The sequence below is a fragment of the Meles meles genome, chromosome 17 (genome assembly GCF_922984935.1).
Source record: "Meles meles chromosome 17, mMelMel3.1 paternal haplotype, whole genome shotgun sequence".
In the NCBI taxonomy this organism is placed as follows: domain Eukaryota; kingdom Metazoa; phylum Chordata; class Mammalia; order Carnivora; family Mustelidae; genus Meles; species Meles meles.
Genome location: NC_060082.1, coordinates 64170089 through 64193503, shown reverse-complemented (window position 1 = coordinate 64193503; position 23415 = coordinate 64170089). Strand labels below are relative to the sequence as shown.

Sequence of the window (23415 nt, the reverse complement as noted above, 5' to 3'; positions counted from 1 at the left end):
CCAGTCAGCCGCCCGGCCGGGTGGGAAAGTGGTCTTGCTCCGGTCTCTGCCTGCACACAGGGCCAGATTTCTCCATATCAAAGACAGAACGCTGTTAGTCTTAACCTTATTTCTTCTTGTCAGACTTTTGGAGGGATTAGGCAGAAAGAGCTGAACACACAGGGATGAGGGAGGCAGGCAGCCCACTCTGGGCTCAGCCTCAGTGTAAGTTTCGAGTAAAATCTACCAGACTTTATCATTTATTCATTCAACAAACCCTTATAATTACCTCTTTTATGCTGGTGCAAGCCAAGGACTGGAAAGTCAAAGAAGAATGAAATCTATGCCAGATGTTATGGAGTTTAATTTTTAATGGAGACAGACCCATCATTGTGAAATGTGTCTGAAGAGTCAGAAATATTGCCATTTTAAATAGTACTTATCTTTAAACAGAACATTAACTACATTTTCCAATAATATGCTCAATATTATTTTCTTCAACCCCCTAGGCACCTTATCAGAAAGTCCTTCTAAGTCTAAAGCGACAAGTCCCGTTGTTATGTGAAAAAGTACAAGAAGTATACTACCACCTGGAAACACAGAAAAACTTCTGTAATCCCTGTAACTTTTTCTTTAATAAGGTTAACGATTGGATCCCTTTCCTTCATTAGAAATACTTCTGAAAGTTGAACAGGTGTCTGAAAGTTGAAGGAAAACATGTTGAATATATTATTTGAAAATGTAACTGATATTCTGTTTAAAAATAAATTTCACCCATGACTAATAGAACAGAAGCAGGTGCCACTGAAGGGAGATCAGTTCTGCCCGAAGCAAGCAGAGTTTTTCCGGTGGGAGGTAACACCTGAGGGGGGCCTTGAATGATGAGTGAAAGTTTGCGGAGCTGGAGACAAGTACACAGGTGTACTGGAAGGGGGGGTGCAGCCCTTCTCTGGGTGATCTTTGGCTGCCTGTGTTCAGGTGTCAGCAGAATGCTGCCTGGCGTGGCAGAGTGTCTGCTCACCTGCGGTCTGCCCATGCGAAAACTCCCTGCCCGCCTTACTCCCTCCAGGGCTCAGGGCTCAAGAGGGGCAAACTCCCCATCTCCCTTGCTCGCAGAGGGACCGTAGGGAAAGTAGACAGCATGTTTGGGAAGCTGACACTTTGTGATGGCTCCTCATTATGAAATCTTAAGTCGTGTTCTTCCTGATGACTAGCTTGAGCACTGATCACAGAGCCATAGAGATTGTTAAATTCACACCTTCATTTCGGAGGCAAGGAAACCAGAGTGAAGTAATTTCCCTAAGGACACACGCGCTTTGGGTGATAGCATTAGCCAAGGTGCCTAGAAAAATGGGCTCTCAGACGTCTTCCAACTCACAGATTCTTGGACGTGTAAGGGGCAAAATTCATTCATGTTATTGCATTGATTGATGACCACTAGTCAATCAGTCAACCAATCAGCGTCTCAGTTACCCAAGCGATTACGTAATTACTGAGTCCGGCAATGCCTACCACTGGGTTTGCTACAGCAGCAGACACAAAAGAACTAGAAGCCATGGTCTTTGACCTTGAGCAACCTGCGATCTAGTTGAGCAGGAAAGAACCCATTAGAAGCAATGAGAGTTACAAATGAAGTGCTCTTCCCACTAAAAATAACTGGTGCAAGTTGGTGTGGGCTGGAGGAAGCCAGCTCTCTCAGCCAGCTGAGAGAGGCTTGGAGAGGATGACCTGCAGGGCAGGGAAAGGTAGCACCAGGATGGAGAGCCCTGGGCAACGTCTGGGAAAACTCAAGCGCTCGTTTGCAGGTCAGACTGTGCCCGCTCCTACCCTCCAGCTCGTCTCACCTTCTGGGCTTGGTGTTTCATTCTGTTCCTTCTCCACCCAGGATAAATCAGTGCCCAGGTGCCAGCTCCATTTTGGCTCCAACATTTCTTGGTTCTTCCCTTCTTTGCTGGTCTGTTTGGAAATTGGACTTGTTTTCTGTGACCAACTAACCCTGCGAGAGGGACTCAAGCACGCAATGGGGGACTCATCTCATGAACACAGTCCTGAGAAAAGCTCAGAGTCCCTGAATGGCCCAGAGCAGCTTATGGCTCCCGTCCAGGAGCACAGAACACCACCGGGATGGAGCTGAGGCAGCGTGAGACTCCCAGCCCAGCTTCTGGACCTGCCCAGGCGGGCATCTCACACCACCAGCAGCCCACAGTCTCCCAAGACCGGGTGGCTGTGAGGTCTTCCTGGCGGGGCCCCCAGCAAGCTGGTCCTCAGCAAGCGCCTGGCTGTGAAGAAGGCAGAGTAGAAGGAGAAAAAGAAATCCCAGGACGGTCCTCCTTAGAGTGTTTTTTTTTTTTTTTAATTTTATTTATTTGGCAGAGAGAGAGATCACAAGTAGGCAGAGAGGCAGGCAGAGAGAGGAGGAGGAAGCAGGCTCCCTGCTGAGCAGAGAGCCCGATGCGGGGCTCGATCCCAGGACCCTGAGATCATGACCTGAGCCCAAGGCAGCAGCTTAACCCACTGAGCCACCCAGGTGCCCTCCTTAGAGTGTTTTAAACACGGTTAGGCGATGAGATGACACGTCGGCGTGAATACATGTGGGGGCATGAACGCGCGTGGATGGGGATGTGGAAGTCGTGGCTCCCCCGGGGGTCTCTCGGACAAAAGAGAGGGAGCTTGTGCGCGTTGGCCCACGTCGGGTCACTCTGACCACCACAGGGAGGTCTGAGCTGCCCTCCCCCAGAGAGCAGTCGGGGGGGGGGGGGGGGGCGGCAGATCCAGGCACAGAACCTTCCGGATCCAGCCGGCCCAGAGCAGGGGTCCCCAAAGCACGGCGCGCAGGGGAACGTGGGGGAGGGGGTCCCAACACAGACCCCCACACCCACCCCAGGGACTCCTTCAGGGACTGGGTGATCCCGACACGGCCCAGACCAGACTGGGGAGCGCGGCTGAGGACTTGGCTGCAAGCCAAGAAACCGTCTTTGCGAGGAACTAGCTCCACGGACTTCGGTCTTCCTCGGTCACAGCTCCGCATCTGTATGTCCCTAAACACTTGTCGTGCGACGGGCAGCTCGGGTCCGAGAGACAACACGCCGGAGTCAGTCACTGCCCCGGCGGACAGCACGGCCAGGACCCGGGCGGCCCCGCCAGCCTCCTCCGAGCGCCGCCGCGGGGGACCCCGTGCCCGGCGCGGCACCTGCGGGGGGCGGCGCGCCAGGAAAGCCCGGAAACTGATGCCGGTGGGGCTCCAAGGGGGAGTCGCCGCCGCCGCCGAGAGAGGCAGCTTGACGACATGCGGAGTCCCCGTCGGAGAGCAGAGACCCCCGCGCTTCCTCCCTGCTCCGGGGCGCGTTGGGGGCGGGGGGGGGGGCAGCCCCGACGGGCGGCGGCGTCTGGCGCCTGCAGGTCGGGCACGAGCGCGGACTCGGGCGGGCATTCGCCGGGGCTACCCGGGCCAGGCCTCGCCCCACCGCCGACCCCACCCCAGGCCGACGCCCGCCTCTCAGGGGAGCCCCCCGGAGCGCTCTCGGACGCCTGGGAACCAGCCCTGCACCCGCCCCCGCCGCCCCGAGAGCTCCCGCGCCCGGAGACTCTGGCGCAGGGGGCCGGGGCGGTGCGGCTCGGGGGACGGGACCGCAAGTGGGGGCGGGCGCCGCAGTGCGAGCGGTGGAGACGGGAGATCACGGGCGATAACCCGGGCCCTGGATGGCAGCTCAACCGGAAACCTCGAGGAGGAGCCGGTGCGGGCAGGAGGGGCGGGGCCGCTGCTCGCCGTAACCGCACGGGGGGAGCCCGGCCGCGTGCGGAGGAAGCGCCCCCGGGCCCCTTCCCGCGCCCCTTCCCGCGCCCCTTCCCGCGCCCCTTCCCGCGCCCCTTCCCGCGCCCCTTCCCGCGCCCCTTCCCGCGCCCCGGGTTTTCTCTCCCTCTTGCCCAAGGCTGTCATTTAGGAATTGGGTTGGGGACTTCGGGGCTGGGGTCTAGCGCGCGCCCGGGCTTCGCGGTGGCTGGAGCGCAGAGGCCGAGCGCGCCCGGGGCGCTTCGGCAGCGGAAGCAGGGGGGCCGCGGCTCAGCCGGCGGGTGGGGACAGCGGGTGCGAGCGCGGCCACCTCCGGAGAAGCCTCCGGAGCCCCCGTCCTCTTCCTTCCGCTTTCCACGAGGGGCTCCGCCGCGGGACACTGAGCACCCCTGGGAGGGCCGGGCTCGCCTCTGAAATCCCAGTGAGCCGACAGCTCCGTCCCAGGAGGTCTCTGTGTCCAGTTTAGAATCCAAGTCGCATTTCCTCCCACCCCGACCTCCGGGAAGCTTGGCGCAGTGGGAAGCTGCTCCCCGGCCTCCTGCGCTTGCGGCCAGCCTGTCGCAGTGTCCCGCAGAGTGGGAGGCGCAGGGCCCGCCCACAGAGGGGGACAAGGTGTGGCCCGGGGCTCAGGAAGCCCCTGGCTGAAGGGGGCATCCAGCAAGCAGGTTTCTGCTCCGGGTGCGGCGGCAGCCCTGGGGTCGTGCCGTCGGTGGCCTGGGGCCTGCGAACAGCTCGGGGGGACTGCAGCGGCCGCAGGTGCAGGCCGCGCCCCACCCCCAGCCCCCGGCTCCCTTCCACCTCGTGGCCTTCCTTCAGCTGCCCAGCCCGCTCAGCCGCCCTTGCCCAGAAACCCTCTTGGCCTCCTGCATGGCCGGCTCCCCGAGGGAGGGCCGCGTGCTCTGGCCGGAGCTGTGTTCATCTCACTTGAGGGTCAGACCCGACTGGTGCTCGGTTGGGTAATGGGGAAGGGAGGGAGGGCCTTTCCTCTCATGCCTGCCTCTCCGGGTAATAACAGCACCAGAAATAATCAGGCTGTTTGCCAGCAGTAATTGCTTTCCTGTTCATACAGAAATGGAACTGTATTTCCCCAACACCATTATAGTGACAATTTCTGTATATTGGAGATATTTCCAAACCCCAGTAAGTCATCACCAGAAATGCACTGAGCTCCGGCCTAGTTGAGGGTGCTTTGCTGGATAGATGGGTCCCTGCGCCTCCACTTTATACCGCCCTAGAACCATCCACACACACTCAGTGTGATTTAACGGTTCACGTCATTCATGGAAAATAAGTAAACTTCTCCCGACCTCCCCCTTTCCTGGCTCCTCTTGAAGTGACTGGGAGAACGTTTTTTGTGTATGTAGCCATGGGGCTGTGGATGTCAATATCGGTAGTGATATGGACATACATAAATAAACATTTCTGTTGTGGTAAAGTACACAAAAATATAATCTTGCCATTTTTAATCATTTTTAGGTGCACAACTCAGTGGCATAAAGTTGTTGTACAATCATTTTTACCACTCTCCATTTCCAGAACTTTTTCACCATCCCAAACAAAAACTCTAACCAGATAGAGATTTGCATATTATTATACATACATAGCTATATATCTTTTCTTTTTCATATATAAATATTATGCATACCATTCTAGAGCTTGCTTTTTTCACCTAATTATCTTGGAGAGCTTTCCATAGCAGCAAATACAGAACTGTCTGTTGTATTTTTGGTTTCTTAAGCTGCTACATACCAATACACCAACATTTACTAATTAGGTGCCCAGCTGGTGGATGTTTATGTTGTTTCCTTTTTTTCTTTTTTTGCTCCCGCAGATAATTATGTAATAAACATCTGTGCGTGTGCGTGTGTGTGTGTGTGTGTGTTTATGCACATGTACCATGAAGATTTAATCTGCAGAATAAATTAAAGTTTCAGAGAAATGGCAAAATTGGGCCTCCCGGGTGGCTCAGCCGGTGGAACATCTGCCTTCAGCTCAGGTCATGACCCCACAGTCCTGGGATCGAGTCCCACATCGGACTCCCTTGCTCAGCGGGGAGTCCACTTCTCCCTCTCCTGCTCCCTCTGCTTATGCTCACGTGCTCTCGCTCTCTTTCTCTGTCAAATAAATAAAATCTTTTAAAAAAAGAAAGAAAAAAGAAATGGCAAAATCGTGAGTGGAATTTTGACATGGAGTTTAATAGAGTAGATTTAAGAATGCTAATGTTCAAGGGCGTGATGTGGGGGCTGTGTGCTGTGTGGGGAAGAACACAGGCTTGGTAAGACCTGGTCTCTCATCCAGGCTCTGCTATATAGGCGCCTCAGGACCTCCCTGACCTTCAGTGTCTTTATCTGTAAAGTGGAACAAATAAGATCTGCCCAGATCAACCAATCACGGTGGCTCAGGACCCACCCTAGGTCATCATTTTAACTGAATTACCTCTGTAAAGGCCTCTCTCCAAATACAGTCATATCCTGAGGCACTGAGGGTTAGGATTTCAACTGCTGTATTTGGAGGGTGGGGACACAATTCAGCCCATCACAAAGGGCTTGGTGAGGAATATGTGTTCCTGAATGATAAAAGAGCACAAGGATGAAGGGATTTGCATCGTTCAGTAGAAACCAACCACTTACTGTGTGCAAACCAGAGCTCCGCTCATGGGGCAAGGGCAGGAAGAGATAAAGATTACTATATTCAGGTGAATGCAAACCAGACTATGGATGGTCGTTCTAGGGCAGTCGGCATCCTGGTGGCAGAGCCTGGATTTTAGGCCTGTCCTACAAGCCTGCCTGGGCAAAGGCAACCATGAACCGGATTTATTCCAATTGGCTAATTTTTTCTTTTAAATTTTATTCACATTCTTGAAATTACAAAAATAATGTGCATTTGTTATAAACACGGAAAACCCTGCAGTTGCTCATCCCATCTCAGAGTAAGTCCACTAGCCAAGAGGGTCCTAACTAGTGCCGCAACCCTCTCACCCTCCGATCGCTCTTCCAGCACTCTCCCTCTTTCATGCCACCCTGGCCATGTCTACTTCCTTGGTGTTCAGAGACACGAGGCCTGGATCTACCACAGGACCTTTGCACCTTCTCTTCCTCTGCCAAAGGGGGTCCTTCCTTCACATATTCTCACAACTGAGGCCTTCTGACTCTCCATGAACAACGGGGTCCCTCTCTCTGTCCTTTTGTGCTTTCAGGAGTGAGTAACCAGCAGGGAGGCTGAAGGTCTTTTTATATAAGCTTTCAACAGTTTTGTTTTTCCTCCTCTAAAGATTGCCTGTTTATATCTTCTGCTGATTTTTCTCTTAGATGAGTTGTCTTAGCTTTCATTTTTTGGAAATTTTGTTGATTGAATTCTAAACCTGTAGAAAGCTTTAGGAATGAAGCTGTTCATCATAGAGTCCTTTACAGTGGTGAAAAAGTGGAAACAAACCACCTCCAATGCAGAAATAGTAAGTACTGGAGGAATTGTTGTGCAACCGTTAAAAAGGCAATTCAGTAGACCTATGAAGTAGCAGGAAACATGAAATATAGATCCATGTGAACTAACATGAAAATATAATGTTGAATTATAATACTAACGGAAAAAATAGGGAAAAAATTTTCAGGGAAAACGTTTTTGCATAGAATAATTATCATTTATAAATAATGAACACCTTGGAAGGCAATCTGCCATCAGGGAAGCGTGGTTGTGTTTGAATTAAGGGTGATTCTGATTATCTGTACTTTCCTGCACTTTCATAATGAGTTGATTTACTTGAAAATGAAAAGTGATTGTAGATAAATTTAAAAAACTATTGCACGAATCATAACAAATGTAATGAACGTCGTAAGTAATACAAATAGGGAAATATTCTTCCAGAATCCCATTACTTCTAAGAAATCAAACAACTCCCTTTTTTCGCCCTTTAGCTTGGGAATCCTTGCCTGTGGGGTTATAAAATCTGTAGGTAGTGAGGAGCAGATATTCACTTCACAATGAACCATGAGTATTTGAAATCCAGCATCTGAGGGGCAGGGGGCTTGACGGGACTGTGCCAAAGCAAAGCGAGTAGCAAGAAGCTATGTGGTACGGATAGTTATGCAAACTCATTCTGCAGATCAAGGCTGGCTCCGGGTGGGTCAGCCTCTAAGGCACTGGCCCGCACAGCCGCACATCTAGCAGCCGGCCATCCGCCCCTGTTAACACTGTAGGCCTCGCGGCGTCCAGCTGCCTCAAAGAAAGAAAGCCAAGTGTGGGGTCAGAAACACACCTGCTAATGGGGTGGGTGTGAGTCTCAGAGAAGGTACGAGTCCGTCCACAGCGTTGAAGGGAACCCGTCTCCAGGGCCCTGAGGACCAGGCAGGGCCCAAGGTCAGTACGCGGTCCAAATGGTGGGCGAGATGGTATCTGGACTCCAGCTCTAGACAGGCCTGAGCTCAACCCCAAATCTAGACCTTTGGCATGTCGTGAACCCCTCTGAGCCTCGTCGTAAAGTCACCGCTACTGTCAGGACTGAATGAGAAAACTCCCACCTGCTTCAACCCGTGGTCGTCATCATTACTCGGTGTGTCTGTCCTTCCTACTGCGGTGAAAGCTAGTTGTTCCATGAAAGGGAGCAAAGCCCTCGCAGGGGAGGTCTGGCTGCCCCTGGGGCTGTGGTCAAGGAGCAGGGCACCACCCCCAGCACAGGCCCGCCCGGCTGCTGCCACAGTCTTCCTGAACACACGCGACTTCCTGTTTTCTAAACTCTCAGCCTGCGATGTCGTCTCCAGCCGGGCCGGAGCCCGGGGGTGAGGCTGCGCTGTAGCGGGGCCTGGGGCTCACGGTCAAGGCTGCAGGAGGGTCAGGCAGCTCGGAACCCGCTGCTCTTACCTGCACTGTGGTCTTTATGGGGAATATTGGTGCCACGAGTGCCTGTATCCTGAGAGCTTACCCTGTGAGGTAGCTGCGACGTGATTCCATTAGGGACACAGATGGTTAAGCGCCAGAGCCAAGACTTGTACTCAAGTCCTCCACCTTCGAAGGACTGGTTTTTGCTGTGATGCCCAAGTGTTTCCTGTTAAGGGGGAGACCAGCTGGACATGCGTGAGATTTTAAAGGCTGCCTTATAGGAGTGGGAGAGTCTGTGTTCTTTGTGCTTCTGAAGGCAGAGCTAGGACCAAAGCTGTTTTTGAACAACTCTGAAAACGTGAGCTCTCCACCAGTGACTGGTGAGTGGTGAGCACCTGTCACCTAGGGTATTCAAGCAGAGGCTGAGGGTATCAGAGGAGAAATGCCTACAGAAGGGGGAGGCCCTCTGGAGAACTTGAATTCCAGAAGCGCCAGGATAAAGTGGAAAGACAAGGGAATTCACGTCAGAGGCACGTGGGAACTTTCCTGCTTCAACTTCCTTGTCCGCAAGCTGGAGTCGGTAGAAATTCTGCCCATGCCCTGAAGAGCTGTTCCGAGGGTTCAATCAGATAACCGAGGGCAAGTCCACAGTCTACAGACTGAGTGCAGGTGTGAATTACGTTGTTATCCTTTCCCGAGGCCAGCAGTGCTCAGAAAAGCCCCCCTGTCTCGAGCTCCCAAGCCCTTCATGGATCTTTGTCGTCTGATTTTATCCTCATACACTTGAAAGGCGGCTGTCTTCAGGGTGAGCGGGGGAGCCGAGCGGGTTCTGTCCCCCGCCTCGGCAGGAGTGAGAGGTGGGGAGGACTGGTCCCCTCCTGCGGCTGCTTGGCCCTACAAGGCCTCTGCAGTGGCAGAGAAGACCGCTGGTCATCTCCATGCATCTGCATAGCTACCCGGGAGCTCAGTCTTCTCAGCCCTCTGGCAGGTGCGGGAGCTGAAGTTCAGAGAGGTTAAGAAAGCAACCCCCAAACACAGAGCCAGGAGGAGGCGGATTCAGAACTGGAATCCTCGTCTTTCTGGCTCCAAGGCCCATGAGCTTTCCTCCTCTCAAGTGGCCTTGTGGGGAGGGGAAATAAGCAAGTGAAACCAAAACGTATCACTTGCGCTTTCCAGGGCTTGCTGGGGTGAGGGCACCAGACTCGAAACGCCCCGGAACTGCTGGGACCAGCTGCGAAAACCCGGCCAACAGTGAGGTCTGTGAGTTTAGGTTTAGGTGAGAACTTGGGTCCTGCATACGCAGGTGAGTCTCTGCCCCCCCCCCCCCCCCCAGAGAGGCGGGAAAAGTTCCAGGAACCTCACCCAGCCCTGAGGAAGTTACTTTTCTCCTCTGGTCTCAGTTTATACCCGAGATGCACAGGCCCCAGAAGAGAGCCCTGCCGACATTCTGTATCTCACAGAATCGAGCTCCATCAGGCACAGGAAGCAATTTTAAAAGTACAGATTGGCGGCCGCCTGGGTGGCTCAGTTGTTTAGGCCACTGCCTGGGCTCAGGTCATGATCCCGGAGTCCTGGAACCGAGTCCCGCATCAGGCTCCCAGCCCCACAGGGGGTCTGCTTCTCCTTCTGACCTTCTCCCCTCTCATGCGCGCGCGCTCTCTCTCTCAAAGAAATAAATACAATCTTGTAAAAAATGTACAAATTGGGGTTCAAGTGCGAGGGATCCTTACCAGTTGGAGGAGAGGGAGCCCGGCAGTCCCTCCGCTCCCGAACGGGGTTGGGGGAAGAAGAGGACGCTGGCCGGGGGGCAACCAGCAGGAGTGTGTGCTCCCAGCTTTCTCGTGGCCAAACCAGGCAGACTGAGACCCACGTTTCCTGTTCTCAGAAGCTCATGGTCCGACTGGGACACAATACAATTCAAACACACCTCGTCTGAAGAAATGAGACTCTGTAAGGGCAAGTGCCTCCCCCAGGCTGCCCTCTGCCCTCCCCCAATCTTCCTGTGCATGGTCAGTGCCAGCAAACTTCCTGAACTGGCGGCTTTTGTAGAGACAACAGGGTGTAGAGAGCTGGCTGGGCTCGAGCTCACTAATGAGACTCACAACGTTTTTAGATGCCGTGGGCTGTGGGTACAGAGACTCTGTGATCCCTCGCCGGTTGCCATGGAGTCTCCTCTGGGCGTCTCCCATAGCCTGTTCCAGGTACCGCACTCCGTGGCAGGCAGACTCCGGCTTACTAGGCTTCAAGTAAAAAACGTTGTGGCACAACGGGGGTGGGGGTCTTCAGAGCGGGAAGGTGCTCCCTGAGCTCCCGTGAAGTGGGGCGGGGTAGGGAGGTCGTCGGGGGGTGGGCAGCATCTGGGGCTGGGGGGGACCGGAGGCCAGAGCCCAGGGTACGTCGTCCACTCACTGCACGTGGCCGCGGGAAGACCGTGCGTGTCGGGGGCGGGAGCCTGAGACAACACCGGGTCATCAAGGCGCTCGTCCAGGAGATGGTTTTCGTCGCACTGGGCGTGAGCACTAGACAGGACTCTGGGGAAGGCTGTTCATACAGGATCCTGAGCCTGAGGCCCCCCCGATCCCCACTGGGACCATGTGCTGGGGAGGGAGGCCCTCCCTCTGCTAAGACCCCACACCCTGCCCCCCCCCCCCCCAAGACTGTGCAGGCTAATGTCCTGGCCACTGCGACCTGAGGTATAGCATAAAGGTTTTCCCTCCAGGTGAGATCAGCAGGTTTCTGACCAGCATGATATGAAGACCCCTGTGAAGAGGAGAACACCGCAGATGGTGACCGACACCGTCCCGCATGCTGGCCGCCCACCACAGTCCTCTGCATGCGTCCCAGGGTCTGGTCTGTGGGAGGGGAGGGATGAGACTCTGGCTTCCCACTTCAGCCGGGTCCTGGCGGTCCTGAGCTATATCGTGTTGGTGATGGGGATTGTCGTAAGCATCTGGGGCAGTGACCGCCTGGCTGTGGACAAGGTCAGGCTCCAGGCCAGGCTCCCCGCACCCCCCCTCCAGCTTTCTAATCGTGTGTCCAGTCCTGGGACTACGTGAGTGAGCAAGGCGGGCTCTTCCAAGGCTTTGGCTTGTTTTTCTGCCAGGTGTCATTGTGCTTGTGTCTTGCCCAGAATACCTAGAATCCCCTAAAATAGCACCGCCCACCATCAGCTTGGCCCCCAGGCGGATGGCCTGATCACCTGGGAGCTTGTCTGACTGACACCTAGATGTGCCCCCACGTCTGGAGCCCACCTGGACTTCAGTTTCCATATTTGCCGTATGTCTGTCCAGATGCAAGGGTCTGGCACGCGGGTCCCCTGTTAGGCCTGGAAAATAGGGTCTCCTTATTTTCCAGATTTGCTGAGTGTGCCTTGGGCAGGAGGCCAAAGAATGGCCTGTGGAGGTCCGGGTTGGATGGAAAAAGGCTCAGGGGGTCAGATCCTACCCCAACTCTCCCGCTTTGCAAATAGGGCTTGTCGCCTTCCCCCTGGTGACCATCACGTCTAGGCCTGGCTGGGAGGCTATTGTTAGGTTGTCTTTGTTCTCATCAACACTGGGTGGCTCAGTGGGGTAAAGCTTCTGTCTTCGGCTCAGGTCAGGATCCCAGGGTCCTGGGATCGAGCCCCACATCAGGCTCTCCGCTCAGCAGGGAGCCTGCTTCCCCCCACCCCCGCCTGCCTCTCTGCCTACTTGTGATCTCTGTCTATCAAATAAATAAATAAAATCTTTAAAAAAAAACCAAAACACAACTTCTCGGATAGGAAGGGAGCATTTTCTAAATGGGAAATCATGTGACTGCTCAGAATACCTCCCCCTCATCAAATGCCCCCAGTTTAATGGTGAGGGCAGGATCTGGTTAGCCGTGCGGCTTTGAACACCCAGAAGTTAGACACATCAGCGTCCCGTCCTACCTAGTTGAAAAGTTCTTGATGAAATTTGACCCTTTCTTCCTAAAAAAAAAAAAAGAAAGAAAAAGAAAAAACGTGTTGGTGGTGATTTGGGGGTAGGGGGACAATCACAGTGACAACAACAGCTGACCTGGAGCACTCGTGACGCGCTGGGTCGGGCACCCGCAGTCCTCACTACCGCCTAGTGAGACACAGAGGGGTGTTCGCTCCATCTTCCAGATGAGGGAACTGAGGCTTAAGGAAGTCGAGTAGCACACAGTTGGGAAGTTCACAGAAAACACAGCATATAAGGACTGAGGCCTTAATTTCATTCTCCACGTCGGTCTGTGAGACGTGTCTTTCTTGTAGGGTATGTGTGTGCGAGGCTGCACCTATGTGATGTTGCCCCCTTCCCAAATCTCAACCCTGGAGACCCCCTGGCCCAGGCTGCAGCCCAGACCTAGCCAGGGAGAAGCAGGGGGAGATGGGGGCGGGCAGCCACGACGGAGAGTCTGAGCAAGACCCTCAGTCAGTTTCTGTGCCCTCGCTCAGACCTGGGTTCTCCTGGGTGCTGTGGACCTGGGGCAGATGACAGGAACCGTGAGAGAAAACAATCGTAGCTGTAGAGAAAAGCAGCCACCACCCCGCATGTTAAATACCCACCTTCCTTCGCGACCGGATGTAATGAGGATATGAGAAGGTGTGTGAGGGGCTCAGGGAAGGAGCTCAGCTCTCTGCGCTGGCAATGAGGGTACAGGGAAGAAGCTAGAACCGGGGAGCCAGTGTCTCTGCCTCATGCCTTTGAGGGGGCATCCTGGAAAACTCTCTGCTGTTCGAGGGAAGCCCCTCGACCCAGTGGAAGCTATGGCCTTAGCCCCACCAAGGCAAGGACTCAGAAGACCTTACTACCTCTTGGACATCACTGTTCTTCTGGAAGAAATGGGCAGAATCATCTACGAATATATTTTTTTATTTTATTTTCACCACACCCTTAAGGCAGATCTGATTACCAACCATTTTGCAGGTGAAGAAACTGGAGGCCCAGAGAGGTGCGGTGACTTGTCCAAGACCACACAGCTACTTAGTGGCAAGGGAGGGACTAGAATGCAGCTGACACCACCCAGGGCTCCTTCTCTTTCAGCATGCGCTGGCACTGAGCAGGTGCCCAAGAAAGGGTTCATCAGTTACCGCATTGAATCAGGTCCTGGGGTCCCTTGTGGAACTTTCTGTGTTACCACTGCCTTCCACAGGCCCATGGCTCCTAGCACAAGACAGCTGGACTGGGTGGATGGCGGATCCCTACCCCAGGAAATACGTTGCCGTTAATATCCTCTCCTTGGCCAAACCACACACAGCAGACTTGTCATGGGCCATAAAATCATGTTGCTCTTTAAAAAGAAAGAAAGAAAACCTGTCCCTGTTACTTATCTCTGGGGGAGGCAACCAGTCTCCTCCCCCACCGCGCTGGCTCTGCACAACACGAAGAAATATTTCTTCTCATTTGTTCTAAATTTACTGTCCAGTAATTTTTCTGTCCTCATTTTATGTGACAGGCAGCTGAGTGATTTTCTCCCAGCCTTTTTTCTGAATCTCAACGGCCCCAATAAATCGCTGCTAACACCTCTTCTCCATTCCTAAAAGAAAAAAAAAAAATCACCCCAGCGTTGGTGGCCTTTGTCAGGGGGTGGTCTGCCTCCTAGGGGGTTCGGACCCTTACCTGTGGTCAGGGGGGGTCCTGTGGCTCCGCCTCAGGGCCAGAGGGCAGGCCAACATTGCATCTTTGCTGAAAACCACAGGATATCTAATGAACAGCTCTCCTGCACCCCTGTGCTCAAAGCGCAGCCGTGGTCTCCAGCCCCCAGCCCGTACAGCCTAGGAGGAGGGGAAATCTCAGAGTCTGGCGAGTTATGTGTGTGAGGGGCTTTGTGGGGGGTCAGAATCAGCTACTGAATCCCCAGGGGCAAAGGTGGGGGGATAAGAGTCTCAAGCTGAGGGAAGGGGTCGAGCTAGCAATGGGGAGCTGGGAGAGGAGGGAGCTCAGAGCAGGTCAGAAAGTTCTGGGGAGCTCAAAGAGGAGCAGAAGAGGCGTGTCGGGGAGGCCTGGGGGAGCTGGGCCTGGGCTGGTGGCCGTAGGAAGCTTAGGAAGAGATCAGCCGCCAGGGACCCAAGACGTCCTGAATCAGGGTGGAGTAGAAGCTTTGACATTGGGATTCAGGGACGTTAGAGGCCGAACCCAGGGGCAGCCTGGGATCACCCCCTCCCATAGTGCAGGTGTGGGTCGGGGGGTAGATGCCCAAACGCTGCTCCTGGACAAGGGTGGGCAGAGCGGGGCCCAGGACAGGAAAGCGACGCGAGGGGGCTCACCGCCTGGCAGAGTCCTGGGGACAGCCTCTCGCTTGCTGCTAACTAGGGGGCGTCCTCTGTGTTTCTATGCGGGGCTGTTGGGAGAATCTGGTAAGTTATTCCATTAAAGGGGTGTCTGGCACGTAGTAAACACTGAAGAAATGTTAGTTCTCACCCTGCTTAATGGAAGAGGCAACTGAAAGAGGGTGAATCCTTTGCCCGGAGTCAACCGCCCGACGTGCGGGGCATCCACTCCCACGGCCGCGGCGGAGGGCTGCAGATGGCCACCAGGGGGCACCCTGGCCTAGGGAGACGCCGCCACTGCGGGCCAACAGCCGCGTCCGCTGGCTCGCTCAGTGGAGGCCGGTGCTAGGGCAGTTTGCAGGCTGAGTTGCTGCACACAGCCCCCGCAGGAAGTACAATCTAAAATCCACGTCTTCTCACTCGCAGTGCCGTGAGCTTTCAAACAAACATGCCCTGATTTAACCAGAACATTTACCATATCGCCTTCCCCACTCCCTTTGCACAGTAACAGCAGCGCCAGCTCCATGTGAGCTGCTGGTTTGTCAAGGGTTAATATGGCAGCGAGGACTCGGGGCTCCTCGGCAAACTGGGCTGGAGCAAACGGATGGAGTTCTGAACTACATTTCGTAGCATGCATCAGACTTTACCGGATGGCAGGGTTGCAGGGAGAGAGAGGGAGAGAATGTGTAGAGGGAACAGTGCATGCAAAGGCACAGAGGCAGAGTCTGGAAGAGCAGGGTGTGTCCCGGGAATTTGAGGTGCGGGAGGGAAGGGAGGGGGCAGGGACAGATAAAGCTGACGCCGTGGGGCTGGGACCAGTAAGCAGGGAGACTGCCAGGTTCAGGCGGGGAGGGGGCCCTCCAAATACATGAGACCCCTTGGGGCCCAGCCCCACACCCCACCGCCCTGAGCGGGAGACCCTGCTCAGTGCCTGGCACTGAGGAAACTGCGAGTCAGGAGGGGAGAGTTAACCCAAATTCTCACGGTCCTAATTACTGATATTATTCAAACATCAATCCTGTTCTCTGCCTGCGAGTGGGCCTTAGGGAGCTATAAACCCTAATTCAGGTGGGGTCATTCAGCCAGACACGGGCGTTTTATTAGGGCGTGGCTCATGGGGGGGGTCACACACAGCTGGGCTCCAGTGGGCCCAAGGCACCACGCTGTGTGCACTGGACGGCTTCACCTTCCACCTGGTTCTGTTTCTTTCCGGTCTTCCCGGGATCCGAGGCCCCACCAAGCGTCACATCTGGCTGTTAGCGGAGGCTGGGTTTTCCCCAGTGCTGGTCCAAGGGTACGGGAGGAAAGTTGTGGTCAGAAGGGGTAGGGAATGGATCCAGTCTCCCCACTTGCCGGGATTTCCTGGCCCAGTCCATCCTGGGGCCACCTTGGCATGGTGGGCACGTGGGCTGTCACCCTGGGCCTGGCTGATCAGTCTCATCTCTTGGCACAGGGGCACAGAGCTTCGGCCTGCTGGATCCCAAACTCTGCTACCTGCTGGACGGAATCCTCCTCATCTACGGTGTTGTTATCACTGCCCTGTTCCTGAGAGCAAAGGTGGGTATCGTGGGCCTTGGGGAGAAGGCGTGGGCTCCCCTGCTTGTTGCATGCTCAGAAGGGCCTTAGTGTTGGCAAGTCTCAAGCACGGGTAGGGCCTGGAGCTTGGCGTCCATGGCAAAGCAGGGACCAGCCAAGCTCGCAGCTTGGGTGTCTGGGGAAAGGGGCGGGGTGGTGTCTGCCACAGCCCTGCGGTGGCTGGGGGGAGAGTGGGAAGCTGGTGTCCTCCTGAGGAGCCATACAGATGAGCAAACATCGGAGCATCCCAGGGCAGGGCCACTGCTCTCAGTGGGCTCTCAAGGGGCTCATGTCTCAGAAGACCGAGAGCGGGAGGTGGGGCACCCACGGTGTCTTCCCAGGCTGTGCTGTCCCGCCGCTGATGGGGGCCGAAGCAGCCGGTGTCTGGAAACCTCGGGGTCCCTATCCGTGCACCGGGGGGGGGGGGGGGGGGGGGGCGGGGCGGGGGCAGAGCATGGTTTTCAGCTGGTGCCTACGGAGGCTGGATTTCTTGAAAGGGCTGGACTGGGCGGGCCGCGGTGCCGCAGCGGGTGGGACGTGGCTGGGTCCCTGCGACCACTTCGGTCCGCGCCTGCTGCCCTTTAGGACGGCCGACTTGGGCACAAGTCTTCATTTGTAGAACAGTCTTCCGTACTCGTTTTCTTTTTAAAAGTGTGAGCAGAGCTGTCCTAGATGACCTCTCGGGGGCCTCCAGAGCTGTGCCCCCGTAGGATCTCGCCGTTTCTCTCTCTCGGGCGGCGGCGGGAACAGCCCAGGGCGAGGCTCCGTGCGCCTCGGCCGGTCCTCGAGGACACCAAGCTGGAGCGACAAGGCGACGCACGAGGTCGCGAGAGGAGTGGGGGCCCCGTGCGACCACCACCCACCTGGGAGTCGCCCGGGGCGGGGGACCGGCGCGGGGGGGGGGCCCACGGCGCAGCGCCCAGGCGGGGAGCGGGGCTCTAACCCGGCCACCCTCTCTCCCAGTTCCAGTTCTGCAGGAGCGCGGCCGCGCCCGTGGACCCGCAGGGCCCCAACCAGCTCTACAACGTAAGTCCGCCCGCCCGCGGCCGCCCCGTCCCAGCCCGCGGGGTTTCCAGTCCGCACGCGGCACAGGAACCGTCCGGGCCGCGCGCGGGCTGCGAGCGCGCGTCCTCCGGCCGATGTGCGGCGCCCCCGGAGCCCTCCTGCCCCTCCTGCCCGCGGCTGGCGGGGCCCCTGCAGGTGGGAGGGGGTCAGTCGGCCTGCAGGGTAGCAGGGAGCAGAGTCCCTCTCCCTGTACAGCGGGACTTGGGTCGGATCCGTTTACACACGCACACACGCGCGCACACACACGAGTCGGGGCCCGGCATGTTCTCTGAGATGCCCTGTGAGAGGCTGGTCCCCAGCTGGTCCCCAGCTTTCACTTGACCGCAGTCCCTGCTCCTTTCCCTGAGAGCCACCACCCAGAGGGGACTCCCTGGCCAGTGGTCCAGTCCTCCTGGGGGGGTCTTTCCTGGCTCTGAGGCTTTCCTGTCTGTTGTAGGAGCTCAATTTAAGAGGAAGAGAGGAGTATGAGGTTTTGGACAAGAGACGAGGCCTGGACCCTGAGATGGGAGGAAAACAGGTAGGGTATTCCTCCGTCTGCCTGCGAGTGTGAGTGAGTGTGAGTGTGCCGGCGAGCGTGCTGCGGACAGACAGGAGAGGGCTCCCCGGAGCCAGCACACTCTGTCAGCACAGTCCATCCTAACCGCAAGGGGCCTGGGTCCCGAGGACAGCCGGAGCCCCAGCTGCTTCCACCCCTCCTCTTCCTTCCCCCCGACTCCGTTCTGCATCTTCAGGGACCTCCCACACGGGAACATGGCACTTGGCCCTTGCGACCAAGCATCACCCACCTCCCCTTAAACTGCTTGGCCACCCTGAGGTGCAGGCCCCCAAACGGACAGATCTGGTGAAGAGGTCCTTGCAGGGAGGGCCCAAGGCCATTGGACAAGGAATTCTGGGCACCAGGTATCCCTTGGAGCAAGGTCCGGCTCCAGGCTCCTAGTGGCTCTGTTCTCTTGGCTGTGAACTCCGCACCCTGCTCCCTCCAGGGGAGGCTGGACGAGGCCAGGGCAGGGTCCTCTTATAAACAGGGTTCGGGGGTACCTGGGCAGCTCAGGCAGTTAAGCATCTGACTTTGGTTCAGGTCATGATCTCAGGGTCCTGAGATGGAGCCCCTTGTTGGGCTCCCCAGTTAGCGGGGAGTCTGCTTCTCCCTCTCCCTCTGCCCTTCCCCCACTCATGTTCTCTCCATCTCTCTCAAATAAATAAAACCTTTAAAAAACAAGAAAAAGGCAGGGTTCAGCCCAAAAGCCCAGGCTGCCCAGGTTTTAGGACAGTGCTGCCTGACAGTGCCCAGTGGCCCTCGATGTTTCTGGCCACACCTGTTCCCCAGCCGACACTGTCCGAGCCCTGCCCTGTGCCGGGCATGTCGTTGCTAGAGCCCACGGGCGGGGAGGAGACACTGGCAGTTTCCTCGGTCCCTGCCGTCCAGCCTCAGCTCGCCTCTCCTCTTTTTACTTAGACAAGGAGGGGCGAAGGGGGTTTGGGGGTCACTAGGGCTTGCTGGGCAGTGACTGGCCCTGCTCTAAGTGAGGGTACTTGGCACCTTTTGTTTGCAGCCACTTGTGACATGTTTGGCACTGTCTCTGCAAGGGGACACAAACGGGCTGTCAGCAGAAACCCCCGAGGCCAGCCCTGGGCAAGACTGGGCTGAGGAGGCCCTGGGGAGGGGGGTGGTGGTTGTGAAGCCAGTGTGCCAGGGAGCGTGTGTGTGTGTGTGTGTGTGTGTGTGCGCGCGCGCGCGCTAAGAAGTAGGAGCCCCAGTAGAGCTGTGAGGTAGGGGTGGCGGGGGCAGGGCTGTAGGAGGGAGCAGGGCCGGGGCGGGGGGGGGGCAGGCAGGGGTGGCCCAGGGTATGAGGAGGGGGTGGCGGGGAGGGTGCCACTACTCCTCTGGCCTGAGCTCCGTCTCTGCACCCCTAACCTGCCCTTGTCTTTGCCAGCAGAGGAAGAGGAATCCCCAGGAAGCCGTGTACAACGTGAGTACAGGTGGCCGCGGGAGGGCGGGCTCGGGAGGCAGTGCTCCCCGCCCTGCGTCTTTGCCTCACTTGCACTTTGCCTGCTTGCGGCCTGCAGGGACTGGCTGTTCGCAGGACACCCCCTTCCCTTGCCTTCTCCCCTTCCATCCCTGGGTCTGCTGCTGGTGGTGCTGGGGGACAGCAAGGTCGGGCTGGGCAAGAAAAGGGGGGGGCAAGCCCCTCGGAGGGGCTCCTTTCTCCAGAGGCCAGAGTCTGTTCCTGAGTGTCCCTTCCCTCTAGTTGGAAGGTCAGCTCGCCACCTGGGAGTGGATCTGATTGTGGTTTTCGGGCTGTTGATCTGGGGCTGCCCCGAAGGGGACGGTGGCAGGTAACCTCCTGGGAGGAGAGCCCCCTCTTCTTCCTTCCTGCACGGGGGGAGGCACGGCCCATGGCCTTGGACATATAAAGAGACACGTAGTTCAAATAGATGGTGCTGGGACTCCGGGTGAGCCCTTGCACTGTCCCCGTTCGTGTGCTTCGGCTAGAACTCCTCATTTTGTCTTCGAACCTAGGGTGAGCTGCTCAGCTCAGTGCAGAGGGGCTGACAGCTCAGAGAATGTTCCAAAGGGGGCGCCTGGTGGCTCAGAGGGTTGAGCGTCTGCCTTCCGCTTGGGTCATGATCCCAGGGCCCCGGGGTCCCGGGATCAAGTTCCACGGCGGGCTCTCTGCTCAGCGGGGAGCCTGCTTCTCCCCCTGCCTGCTGGAAAGAATGCTCCAAAGGGTGAGGAGCTGGTTGTGGCCAGACAGACTTGTGAGAATAAAGAGCTTTGGCTGTGGGTGCTCCCTGCCAGGTCGGAAGTTGAGAGGCTTCCTCCTGTGCGGAAGGCCCGCTGTCTTCTGCTTTAGTTGGTAACTGTGTCCCACGGCCTCTGCTTTTTCCAGGCGCTGCAGAAAGACAAGATGGCGGAGGCCTACAGTGAGATTGGGATAAAAGGCGAGGTGAGTGCTGATTCCCAGTTTGGCTCAGGGTGGAGATGCCCCCAGGGAGGGAGGGAGTCCCGCCTCACCTTCTAGAGCCCCTGCTGAAGGCCTCCGTCGGGGTATCACCAGCAGAACGCCCTGTGGTGGCTGTCAGGGGCAAAGCGTAACCCAGCTCTTCCCCACTCGACAGCACCCACGGCAGTGGGCGACGGTGACGTTCTTTCAGGAACCGAGTCTAGATCCCAAGACGCACTAAGCTTTGTAAAAAGCAAGGCGAATCTGTCACCATCAGTCATCACCAAGTGCTTACTGTGTGCCACGCTGGGTTCCGAGCTTAGGACTCTGGGACTCAGGGCAAGATGAAAACGCAGGGCCCCTTATTTCTAAAAGATTAAGAATTTCTGAATGATGAGAGCAGAGTGCTGATCCCTCCCGAGTAGGTGCTGCGTAGGTCACGTGTCCCCAGCGCAGATCTGGTCAGTGCTTTACCAGGTAGGCAGTCTCACGTAATCCCCACAATAACCCCGGGAGACGTGTGTGCCCTGCAAGGCACAGGAGGGGAAACGACTTGCCCGAGGTGGCTTAGCTAGTAACTAGGGGAGCCCAGCTGGGAGGGGACTTTGCAGCCCGAGTGGCTCCCACTGCGTGGTTGTCATTCCCAGTGAGCGCCGAGTAGCCAGGACCTCTGTGAGCGGCAGGGACGCCCATTTATCCCAAGCGGCAGGCAACATGGCCAGCAGCCGGGATTCTAGGACTCTGATGTCTCTGAGCTTGTGAGTGGGGACCAGCAAACCTGGGCCCCATCGAAGCCAGTCCTCACCTTACCTGCCGAGGGAGGTCTGACAGTCGCCTGCGGACCCTTCTTCCCCCCCCGCCTGGGAAACAGTTACCTCCCACTCTCTGGGGGTCCTGAGAGTTGGGGCCTTGAGTAGGAGGCTGCTGCTGATTGACTCTCTGCCCTTTTGGTTCCTTCTCACAGAACCAGCGTCGGAGAGCGAAGGGGCACGATGGCCTTTACCAGGTAAGCTGCCTCTGGTCTGTGCTGCAGGCACCCCCGCCCTGCCTGTCTAATCAGGGGCAAGTCTAGACTCCCCTATTCTGCTTGCTTGGTGGCACCCAGCTCTTGCCATCAGCTGGCCAGGGCAAAAACCACAAGTCCCAGTTCAGGTCCCACTGCCACATCTGCCAGGAGGGCCCTGGGGCATGGCTGGGATTCAGCCATCCAAGCATATGACTTGGCTCCAACCAGGAGACCATGGGAGCCCCCAGGCACTGGCCACAGAAAAGCAGCAGCTGCCCAGAGGGCTAATGCAGGCAGAGAACACCTGCCTCTTCCCCCACTGCTCTGGGCCCTTGAAAGAAGCCTTGCTCTGCCCTGTATCCTCAGACCTAATAAGATGGGTGGATGGGTGGGAAAACTGAAGGGGGAAAAAAATCAAGAGAAATAATAACTTTAAAAAGAAGATGTTGTTGTAGTCGGGTGCCCGGTTTATGCAAATCAGTGTGAAAAATTATGCAAACCAAGGATACCCAGCCTACTTCTCTAAAATGTAATCCCCAGCGGGTTCTTATTTGGCTACTTCTGGCTCCCCTGGGCTCTTCAGAGCTTGCTTGAATGACTCCAACGTGTCAGGCCGCCCAGCTTGCCTGAGTTTAGAATTTTGTCAAAGGGCCCTCAGAATGTTCCTGAGTGTGGCTGCTTTGATCTGTCTTCTGGACCAGGGAGAGCTGTTCCGGTGGGATTGGGACCAGCTTGCCTGCCCCCCACCCCCAACAAAGAACTTAAGTGTAGTAGGGTGACGTGGGAAGGAGGCTGGGGGGAGAGGGCTGAGGTCAGGGGGCCACTGTCTCCCCGTGACAAGTCCTGGCTTCCTGGAGGCCCAGGTATGAGGGGCAGCAAACTCTCTGGAGCAAATCTGATTCCAGCTCAGTGTTCAGGGATGCGGGTGCTCCCCTTCCTCTTGGGTCCAACAGAAAGTCCTTCCAGGCCCATGCACAGGGCAGAGTGCATCTCTCCTGCGGCCCTCTGGGAGGCACGAGGGGCTCGTTCTACTTGTTGACCTCTAGGTAGGTTTGTGCCCGTGCGGGGCTCCTGACCCACTTTTCTTTTCTGATTTGCTTTCACCAGGGGCTCAGCACGGCCACAAAGGACACCTATGACGCCCTCCACATGCAGAACCTGCCTCCTCGCTAACAGCACCAACCACAAGCCAGACCCGTGGACACCCAGATTGTTAAAGACACAGGATAAAGCATTTATACCCCAGTTCAGGCCCAGTTCACCTCCAAAGTATTCCCTCTTAAGAATTGGATGCTTTGCATTGTTAACGTTTGGACATATCCAAGTCCAGGCCATCATCCCTGGACTCCGGAGGGGAGTGTGCTCCACCAGGGTCATGGCCCATCCTTGAGGAGTCCGTCGTGAGGGCGGCACGTTTTGGGGGTTTCTGCGGGGGGGGTCTTCCGGTGCACTGGACGCTGGGGACGGGCCCCTCTCCTGGAGGCGCCGGGCTCCTCCCTGGTGGATGGGTACACCATGCTCCTCACAGCTGTGCTCTGTCCGTGTTTTGTCCAGTCCCCAGAGAAACCCCAATGTTAGCACATATCCCAATAGCCTTTATTGTTCCCTCGGATTGGAGTGGCTTTGCTCCTGCTGTAAACTTGGCTTCTGTCGTCAACCTGTGCCTTCATTTCAAGGTCACTTGTCACTGGGGCAAAGGGGCTGTCGTGTCTCCCCGTGAAAGGCCTGGGCGGAGGGGAGAGGACGGGTCGGGGGTGGGAGCCGTTCAGGCTGGCTGGAGGAGGGGAGCAGGGCGGGCTGCGGGGCACAGAGCACGGGCCCCGTCAATCAAGCGTACATGCCTCTTTATCGAAACTTAGCGTTGGTGGGCTGCGCACTCGGGACCGGCCGACGATGACCAAGCCCCGCACGCCCTCACGGAGCTCTCAGCCTCCCGCGGGGGCCGTGAGCTGGGAACTGACCGGCCTCAAGGCACATGGTCGGTGCCACT

The 23415-nt window shown here is 56.7% G+C and overlaps 1 protein-coding gene across 2 annotated transcripts in view; it reads left to right on the top strand.

Moving 5' to 3' along the window:
* CD247 (CD247 molecule) overlaps positions 1-23082 on the top strand; it is a 68064-nt gene extending 44982 nt beyond the window's left edge. Inside the window, exons 2-8 of one of the 2 annotated variants that reach the window (XM_045982039.1) lie at positions 16288-16391; positions 17373-17435; positions 17911-17991; positions 19412-19444; positions 20366-20422; positions 21384-21425; positions 22533-23082. In XM_045982039.1, coding sequence (XP_045837995.1) covers positions 16288-16391; positions 17373-17435; positions 17911-17991; positions 19412-19444; positions 20366-20422; positions 21384-21425; positions 22533-22598 — 446 coding nt within the window. In that variant the 3' untranslated portion in view covers positions 22599-23082. Of the gene's footprint in view, positions 1-16287; positions 16392-17372; positions 17436-17910; positions 17992-19408; positions 19445-20365; positions 20423-21383; positions 21426-22532 lie in introns of both variants that reach the window. The other variant, XM_045982038.1, reaches the window with a different exon arrangement.
* Positions 23083-23415: the final 333 nt, after the last annotated feature.